At 35.5% G+C, this 9,872-nt stretch overlaps 1 protein-coding gene across 1 annotated transcript; it reads left to right on the top strand.

Moving 5' to 3' along the window:
- Positions 1-3,142: 3,142 nt before the first annotated feature.
- Positions 3,143-9,300, top strand: il10 (interleukin 10). Its single transcript, XM_020518179.2, has 5 exons — positions 3,143-3,298; positions 3,947-4,009; positions 5,023-5,175; positions 8,633-8,710; positions 8,798-9,300. The coding sequence occupies exons 1-5, from the start codon at positions 3,143-3,145 to the stop codon at positions 8,885-8,887; spliced, it is 540 nt and encodes a 179-aa protein (XP_020373768.1). The 3' UTR covers positions 8,888-9,300.
- Positions 9,301-9,872: the final 572 nt, after the last annotated feature.

Below are 9,872 nucleotides of genomic sequence, written 5' to 3'. Positions count from 1 at the left end.
TTGTCAAAATAAATACATCTATTTAAAACAAGAACTTACCTGTATTAGATGCCTGAAGTAAAAGAAGGTAAAGTCGCCATAATCTTACCAGACTTGAGGGTTGTTCTCTCATTAGAGAGAGATTATTGGTGCTGAGGGTCACCACACCTCAGTTGAGGGGAAAGGTTGAGAAGGAGAATCATTCACAGTAACCTCAGCTGGTGTGAGAATTGAATCCACACCTTGGCATCACTCTATATTCCAAAACCAGCCATCCAGCCAATGGAGCTAACCAAACCCAGGAGTAGAAAACTTCATTGCAGTATGGAACACCAGTTTTTCCCTTCCAAATATCCATTCATGATTGATACTGAAATGTCATAATCCTCCCCTCCCTTCCCAATCACCTCCACTTCTTCAGACATGTTGATGCCTGAGGATCACAGCCACAGATCTCATTTAAACAATACTCAATCCCCAGTAAAGTGTGTCCCTCAGGCTTACAGCTAATTAGGGCAGGGATTTACCTACACATTGGAGTAAAATGTTAGAATTCAATTGGTGAAATATCGGTAGTGGGGAAAGAAGTCAAATCCATTATCAAGGTCTGTATAGTGGCGCATTTAGGAAGTAGTAGCAGGATCAGGCAGAGTCAGCATGGAATTATGAAGGGGAAATCATGCTTGACAAATCTGTTGGAATTTTATGAAGATGTAACTAGTAGAGTTGATAAGGGGGAGCCAGTCGATGTGGTATATTTGGGCTTTCAGAATGTGCTTGACAAATTCTCACATAAAAGATTATTGTGCAAGTTTAAAGCACATGGGATTGGGGGAAGTGTATTGAAATGGATAGAAAACTGGTTGGTAGGGAGGAAACAAAGGGTAGGAATTAATGGTCCTTTTCAAATTGGCAGACAGTAACTGGTAGGGGGGGCCACAGGGATTGGTGCTGGGACCTCAGCTATTCACAATATATATTAATAATTTGGATGAGGGAACAAAATGTAACATCTCAAAGTTTGCAGATGATACAAAGTTGGGTGGGAGGGTGAACTATGACAAGGATGCAGAGAACCTTCATCATGATCTGGACAAGTTGGGTGAGTGGGCGAATCAATGGCAGATGCAGTATAATTTGGATAAATGTGAGGTTATTCACTTTAGAAGCAAAAACAAGATATCAGATTACTCAGAGATAGTAGGAACTGCAGATGCTGGAGAATCTGAGATAACAAGATGTAGCGCTGATGAACACAGCAGGCCAAGCAGCATCATAGGAGCAGGAAGGCTGACTTTCCGGGCCTAGACCCTTCATCATTTTCTGATTATCTCAGATTACTACCTGAATGGCTGTAAATTAGGAGAGGGAAGTGTTCAGCGGGACCTGGGTGTCCTTGTGCACCTAGAATATTATGCGCAGTTTTGGACTCCTTTTCTGAGGAAGGATGCTCTTGCTACTGAGGGAATGCAGCGAAGATTTACCAGGCTGATTCCAGGGATGGAGGGACTGACGTATGAGGAGAGATTGACTATGTTAGGATAGTTTTCATTGGAGTTCAGATTAATGAAGGGGGATCTCATGGAACTGCAGTATTATTCCTGAGCTGAGCAATGCTGTAATTACTTAAAAAATATTCTCTATATCATTGACATGAATCAGCCAAAAACTGAAAATCATTTTAGATTAAGGTAACTAAGAGGTTTTAAGAAAGTATCTTCAAATTTTTCAAGCAGTAATTTTAACCAGAGCCAGAAAGAATATTTATGTTTAGATATCGCTGTGGCTTAGGAGTATCTGTAATAATGCTGATAGGCTAATAATTAGCTTGTATGTGTGGACTATTTTGCAAACTGACTCCACTCATAACCGCATACATCCTGTTTCAACATTCAGAATTAAGATTAAAAGCTCAATAAAAGAAAAAGAAACGTCATATATCAAGCTTGATTTATAGTTTGCAATCAACATTGCAATCTCTCACACGTGCCTGTGTTTACAAGCATGGTGTGACAGGTATGAAGACACCAGTTCCACTCAGTCATGGAGCATACCATAAGGCCAAATATTAACGTCAGAACTTTCTTAAAATGTGAATGTAAAGAATTACTGCATAAAACAAAACTTCAAAAAAGTACAAAAAGAAGGCAGAAACGATGAGTGGTACCTTTAGATAAGCGTTCCTATGATTCATAAAACTTTTCGAATGGAGATTTTATGGTAGGTTTGATTCAATCAAGTTACTTCTTTAGGGTATAGCACATTTTTCAATCAAGGATAATGCAGACATATCGAATTATTGTCCCACATTCCAGGAAGAGATTCTACTGTGACCAACAGGATCAGATTATAAAATTATAAATCTCCATTATATTGCAGAGTGGAAACCAAAAAGATTCTTTTGGAGAAAAATCAGTCCGAATCAATTATTCCTTTAATTTGTCCAGTTCTCCTCAACTGTTAAAGCTACTTCCTGAATCACTGCTAAAGATATATTAAGATGCACCATTAGGTTTGCAATAATACAGCTTTGGATCAACATTTGCAATGTAGAAGAATCATTGGCAATTCAAAGTTTCTCAATAAAAGAAAAGACAGCAGAGATGGAATTATATCATTACTGTGAGATATTCTGAAACAATGTGCATTCATCTAGGTAACAGTGGTGCTGAACAAATAGTCAATAATTTTGGTATAGTAATGTTCTCATCTTTATTATCACATAAACCTAGCTTGTTAAAATGAATCAAACTGAAGGGAAAAGTTTGCAAAGAGAGAAAAAACAGGAATCGAGGCATACCAGAAAATTATTTATGAAGCAAAATTTTAATTGTCCTGAAGAAATAATTAGCAGTAAAAGATGTAAAACGAGCTTTACAGAAAAGGGAATACAGACTGAAATAAAGCAAAATTCTGCCATTAAATTTCACAATGATTAACATACATCAGGGGTCAATGGAAAATTCAAACTGCCGGGAAGGTTAAGTGACATTTAGAAATTTGACAGTAACCTCAAATAATACATAACCAACAGGAAATTTCAATAGGAAGTTAAAAAAACCAATAGTGGTCACAAAGGAAATATAAAGAGAAAGAATCAAGGTAAGAACGCTATAAGCTTTAGTGCGCATAAACTTAGGGTTGTGCAAACTAGACAGAAACCATGAAGTGTGTCACTGTCATATTATACACAGTGATCAGCATTCAGTGTTGTTACTGCAGGCACGAACAGTCGGGTGATAACTGCTTTAGCCACGCTGTGTTCCCTGCTCACCTCAAAGAACTCAGAAGCTCATATCGGAAAATAAGGACTTATTTTGTAAGTATAAAAATAAAATGCATTGTGAAGAATATTTAATTTGTTATAAATTATTTTAGAATTTATAAAATGCAGAAGAGTCAGTTCCCTCACTGACTGCTCTGTGACAAGGAATAATTTGAGTTTGCTTTCATAAAAATGTTAAATAGTATTTCAAGACATAAAAGAATTTTAATTAGGTTTGAAGATGGATGCTCAGAAAGCTACATATTAATTATATTAAAGCAATTTAAAATCAGTTAAATTATCTTGAAATCAGATGCTTGTATAATGGAGAACATGCAGTGTATTTGATTGAGATTATACTACATTTGAAAAGATTTATGAATAGATTTGTCTAATTTTATTTTACAATTGTTGATATGAAAAATATGGTATTAGATCATTTCAGGTAAATTCAAGGGATGTGGGTGACAATACATTAAAATTGTTTGCAGTTACTCAGACAGGAAAAAAATGATTCAAAAAAAAGCTTTAAGCCAGACAGTGTATTAGGGTCAACTATTGTGAGACTATATGCCAACAACTAAATGAGTCTTTATGATAGGTCAGTCTGTTGTTGGAAATTGATTTAGTTCTAACTGATTTGTAGCATTTGTTCATTGGAAACATTCTGCATTTGGTAATTTTATTTGTCCTTTTTTATAGCAAAGGAAAGATGACAATTTGCACATAACTTTGCTGGGAGGCAGACTTCACCATGGATTCAAGGTGAGGAAACCTTAACATGAATTGATTGGCATATGATCTAGAATATCTTGGTATGCAGGGATCTCATTAGAGAGATGTCTGTGTCATCCATCCTTATGCTGGGGTTCTTTGCTTAGATAGTAATAGTAATGTTGAGGGACTGCTTGGAAAAAGGTTGCAATAGCAGATACAATGTATAAAGATAAGTTAATCATCATTACTGGTTCATTTCAGTGCATTGATTTATCAAGTCAGAGGGGCTGAGTCAAACAGAATGTTATGGTCTGTATGTGAACAATTGGAAAATAAACAGCATGTGAAGAACATTCAAGCCCAGAGATTAAGAATCGAATGGACTGATATGAAAAATCAATTAAATAGCTGTATCACAATCCACTCACTGTACCTCGCGAATTGTATTGCAATCCATGATACAGCTCAGTGTCCATATACAAGCAGATTTCTCCCACTCTTAATTAAAAATAAGTCAGTCACTTAATTTTCACCAACAAAGATTTCAAGAAGTGGAGGGTGAGATTTACATATTTTCTCAGTAAGCCCACCACCTGTTGTTTATGTACTTTACCGATATATGCATGTATATATTTTATTAGTTATAAACCCAGCCAGAATGATGCATTCAATATGCCAACAATAGAACCAGAGTGCAGTGAAGATCACAAATTACCCAGGGAAGATAAACAAGCAGGTTTCAGTATTTGTATTACCTTAGGAATAAGTTATCTGCCTATTAGTTCCATCATCTGGTATTTGGTGGAACAGTGGGAGATGAAATTACTAATTTTAAAATTAGGTCAAAAAAAAGAAAATGAAACCACTTATTGAGAAAAAAGATGTCTGTTATGCGATTTCTACTTGAGATTATGGCTCTCTAAAGTGAGGATTGAGTTAATGCATCGTTTCTAAATTAGGATATAGTGTGGAAGTATTACAACGTAGTGACAAAATTGTCATTTCCTATTTGTGCAATGACTCTTTGCAAGGACATAACGGTGACATCTTGAAATGTTTAGGGCCGTGAAGGATGTCAGTTTTTGAAGGAAATGCTGAATTTCTACCTCAGGAAAGTAATCCCAGCAGCCAAGACCCATCATCAATCAATCAATAGTAACATCAGTAAGATTGGGAACACGCTGTCTGAGCTGCAGCAGAATGTTCAAAATTGTGTAAGTACTAGATTTTTCCTTTTTCATTAAATGCTTTTGGTTTTGTTTAACAGGGGTTTCAGTGTTTAGTCCTCAGAATATTTGTTTCTGTTAAAATATAAAACCAAATTATCAGAGAATGAGGGGAGAAATTGACATGTGTTGCACAAGTTTCCAAGTCTAAAATAAGTGTACAAATTTTCAGACTTGGAAAGTAACGTACTCAATTTGCTTCACTGATGTACCCATCCCCGTTTCAAGTGTCTGTAGCACCTTAAAGCAGTGTTGGCTAATTCAGCGAAACAAAGAAGAATCTTGCAGCTGTTTTCAAGGTCTTTCTGTAATATTTGTGAAAAGCTAAGTGACAAACTGGACTTTTGATGCCAAGTGCTTTTTGTCCTCTCATAAATAACATAACCTGTTTCCATCATGAAGTCTTTGACTGCGATCCAAGCATGCTTGCTGTCAAAGAATATTAGTAAAGCTTCCCCAATACAACTCAATTGCTTACATATATATTTCCTAATACAAAATAACAGTGGAAGAATATAGAAATACGTTCAATCTCTTTACAATTTTTGCTATGTATTTGGCCTGTGGATTTCCCTACTGATACAAAGAGTAGATTTTCATGTTCATCTTGAAACTCATAGATTGGGTGAGTTCTGTACAGAGTGCTCAATTTGCACTGATGGATTATTCAAGTACCAGGGCTACCCATCATCACCTACATTTTTATGTAACTCATTCTCAGGTCTTTCAGTTAATCTCAATTAAAAACCTTGAGCTCCAATGCCTACTTACTAAATTTCATACAAAAGACTGACACCTTTGGGTAAGAATGAGGATGTCTTGCTGTCAAAACTGCCAACTTTCCAGAAGAGACATTAAATCTTGGCCTTATGAAATAAAAGATCCTCAACACCATTTGAAGAAGAGCAGGATGTTCTGCTGATGGCTTGTCCAATATCTCTCAACACTTTCAAAAGCAAATTATGACTATTTACTCAGTTCCTATCAATGGAATCTTGATGTTTGTATTTATCTACATAACAGTGATTGCACTCTGAATGTAGCCCATTGGTTGTAGATCATTTTGTAATATCTTGAGAAGGCAAAAATTCCTTTTATTCTTATTCATCTCTGAGCTAACTGCTGAATTCTGAAGAATTCCTCCAATATACTCATTAGAATATCTAATTAACAACAAGTCTATTAGTTCCTGATACGTATAGTTGAACTTTTGTCCCTTGTTAAATAGAAGACAGGGCAAAATAGATGTGTTTATTGAGATAAAGGATGTTCAAAATTAATTCAGTTAGTGGATACATATGATGTCACCACAGTAATTGACATCATAATCTTTGTGAACTCTCCCTGTTCTCTACTAATCAAACAGTGAGGACAGGAAGGGAGATCATCATATTATCTTTGTTTTGCTACACAATCTTTCCTGCATCTTTTGAGGTGAGGCAGTGAATGTTTTAAGAATAAAGTAATGAAGCAGACCTCAAGTCACAAATCTCCGCACAAAGTTTCCTGCTGCACAAAGCTCCCTACAGTAATTAAAAGAAGAAATTGGCAATGTAAAAATGAGGCTGTCAACTACCATATACTTTTTGTATAAGATTGTAGCTGTGTTGCATTGTGTTGCAAACTAAAACTCAAATGTGCATCCTTTGAGTGATAACAAAAGCATTTCTAAAACAATAACTAGCATGTTTTGAAAATGACATTTCTTTGTGTTCAGTTTGCAACAGGGAAATGGAACACAGAAACAGTAGCAAGGAGTAGGCTATTTTACCCTTCAACCCTGCTGTGTCATTCAATGATCTGATCAAGGTTTCAGTTCCACTTTCCTGTCTGGTCCTTATAAACTTCAATTTACATGTAGGTCAAAAACCCGTTCCTCTCAGTCTCCAATAGTCCAGCTTTGTTCTAAGATTGAGAATTCCAAAGAAATACCTCCTCACTTCCATCTTAAGTGAAAACTCCTTATTTTGAAACAATGTCCCCCAGTTTTAATCTCACACAGGAGGGGAAACATTCTCCAGCGTTTACCCTGTCATTGTCCCCTTCATTCTTCTAAATCCACTTGAGCATAGCCCAACTTGCTCAATGTTTCCTCATTAATCAACCTTTTCTTCCCTGGAATTAGCCCTCATTGATCAGCCTCCAATTAAATCTGATTTATTGTTGAGTTTTCAGCTTGTGAGAATGGATTTTAAAAAGGGCTTGTGTTGTCTTGTTTAAATTAATTTGCAGAAGAAGAGGCTTTAATTCACCTCTGGTACTTCCATGTCAACATGTCTAACTCTGCTCTCTCGAGAGTTATGGTTCACAAAAGAAACACAAAGTCCAAAATTTGCAGCAATTCAGAATGAAACAAAAGCAGACGTTAAATGAATATACCACCAATGTTGCTGCGAAAACCGTTAACCAGATAACCAGGCAACTAGAACCCACTTGCAAAAGCCTATGTGAAAATAAAGAATGCAAATTTTCAGTGGGACGGCACCAGCTGCAAATTGAGGACTTTAAATGTAGCAACGAAGCGCTGACCTAGTTGTTTTGTTAACTGTAACTCATGTGATCCTATCTGATCAAATGAACTAATGGCAATTGACTTTGCCATTATTGGATAAATTCATATTTAATTGTGAGCTCTTATACCTTTCAATAATATTTCACAAATAAGCTTTTGATATCTGGACAGCCCTGAAACATGAGCATTCATTATTTTCTTTCATTCATGGAGTGATTCAGCAATAAATGACAGCAATACATTTAGTCAGTCTGTGAGGTGGGGCAACAGTTAGCAGCTGCTGCTTCCCTTTCCCTTATGTACTGAATGGGACTTTGCTTTCAGAATGTGTCCACACCCATCCTGAGCAGTTGACTGCAATCATAAAAAAACATTATTTTATCCACAGCAATCTCTGAGGCTAAGGTGTTGTAGTGTTAAGTCCTGAGTCAGGGCCTGAGCTAACTCTCTCAGGATGCCATACTCTTTAACACCATTTTGGTATACACAAAAAGTGAAACTAGTTGACAATAACAAGCATTATTATGTAAATGAAGCCTATCTTATGTGTTTAATTTTATTAATATAAATCTGGCCAGTATTGCAGGAGCTGGTGCCTTCCTGTACTGTATAATGCACGTTGTTATGTCCTGAAACATGAACAAAATATTCTGTAAATTGAATTTTTTTTTTGTAATACCTGCAGCTGTTATAATTGGATCCTTTTCTGTATGATGCCCTATCTACGTTTTCAAATGAAGCACACTCAGTTAATATTCTCAACTGTTCACAATATTCAAACTACACTACATTAGTTCAGATTTAAAACAGATTTCCAGCATCCGCTGTTCAGTGGCTTTTTTGCTTATATTTTAACATTTGACTGTATATTCTCTCTCTTTTTGACAGACAACAATCAGTTCTTGAATAAAATTATATATTGTTGCCTTTCAGCATAAACTCTTCAACTGTGACGTGTGCGACTGCAAACCTAGCGTAAACTTTCAGAATATCAATGGATTATATAAGAAGGTGGGAAAAATATTATGCACTAAAACCTTGGAGGAACTGGTTTTAATTAACTTTCATCGTCTAATGCTGTCTTATTGTGCTTATCAGTTGCAGGATAAAGGTGTATACAAAGCCATAGGAGAACTCAACATCTTTTTTGACTGGCTTCAGAAGTACATAACAATGAAAATGAATTGAAAAGCAGCAGAACTGACTTGGATGAACCAACACTTCCTGAGTTAACAAAGTCACTAGTATTTAAAGTGATACTTATATTTAGACTTGGCAGTTTCGGAATTTCTTTTAATTCATTAAATCATTTAGAAATTGTGATGTTCTCTGCTCCCAACACTTGCTGTCCCTTTTAAGGTAAAAATAATGGTCTTATAGTTCTCCCGGAGTTTAATCTAGTTAAGGCAACGGGTTGGCTACCGATTTGTCCTGCTTTCTGTTGCAAAAGTATTAGTTCTATGCTCAGTTGATGCTTGCTCCCCTTAACTAATTTATCAGAGATTAATAAAAAAAATTGATGCTGGAAATCCACAATAATACAATGACATAAACAGTTTAAATATTTCCCTTCACTGTACATCTTTAAAATTCATCCTGAGACTGGCCACTCTAAATGTAAATTATATATGAATGAATTTCATTCAATTATTCTTTTTCAATTCAATGATTTTAAAAGAACTACAAATAATATTTTCTCTATATTTATAGAGAGAGTTATTTTTGATGATGTAGTCAGTGATTTTATTTTTGACATGATTTTCAGGAGTAACAAGTAGATCTGAAACCAGCTTTTTCTGTTAGTTTATATAACTTACGAAGTGTTCTGCTCCTACAGCCTGATACTTAGTTAAAATATTTTAAATAGAATATGTTTGTACTATTTATAAGAGCATAATATGGAGCTTTAGTCACTTTAATTTCAAGTTATCTTCATAAATCCATTTATTACTGTATCAGTAATTATGTAACACCAGTTCAAAGAAATTTGCAGCATTAGACACAGCCAAATTTAATTCAACTATTTATTGACATTGTCTGAATACTAATAGTGTTCAAATGAATGTGCACTTGTGTATACTTTATTATAAGTTATGCTATATTGTCTCCAGTAACTGATTGCAGCATTGGAAGCTATCTTTTGGGCTAGTTTAAAATATAAAACTCCTTTGTG

Source organism: Rhincodon typus, chromosome 25 (assembly GCF_021869965.1).
Source record: "Rhincodon typus isolate 14 chromosome 25, sRhiTyp1.1, whole genome shotgun sequence".
Classification (NCBI taxonomy): Eukaryota; Metazoa; Chordata; class Chondrichthyes; order Orectolobiformes; family Rhincodontidae; genus Rhincodon; species Rhincodon typus.
This window is presented reverse-complemented; position numbering and strand designations above follow the sequence as displayed.

Excerpts from the sequence above, each read along its gene's own strand:
- il10 (XM_020518179.2), top strand. The coding sequence starts at position 3,143 with ATGAAGTGTGTCACTGTCATATTATACACAGTGATCAGCATTCAGTGT. Across the intron at positions 4,010-5,022 it reads GACTTCACCATGGATTCAAG|GGCCGTGAAGGATGTCAGTT; the intron begins GTGAGGAAACCT and ends TGAAATGTTTAG. Across the intron at positions 5,176-8,632 it reads AGCAGAATGTTCAAAATTGT|CATAAACTCTTCAACTGTGA; the intron begins GTAAGTACTAGA and ends GTTGCCTTTCAG.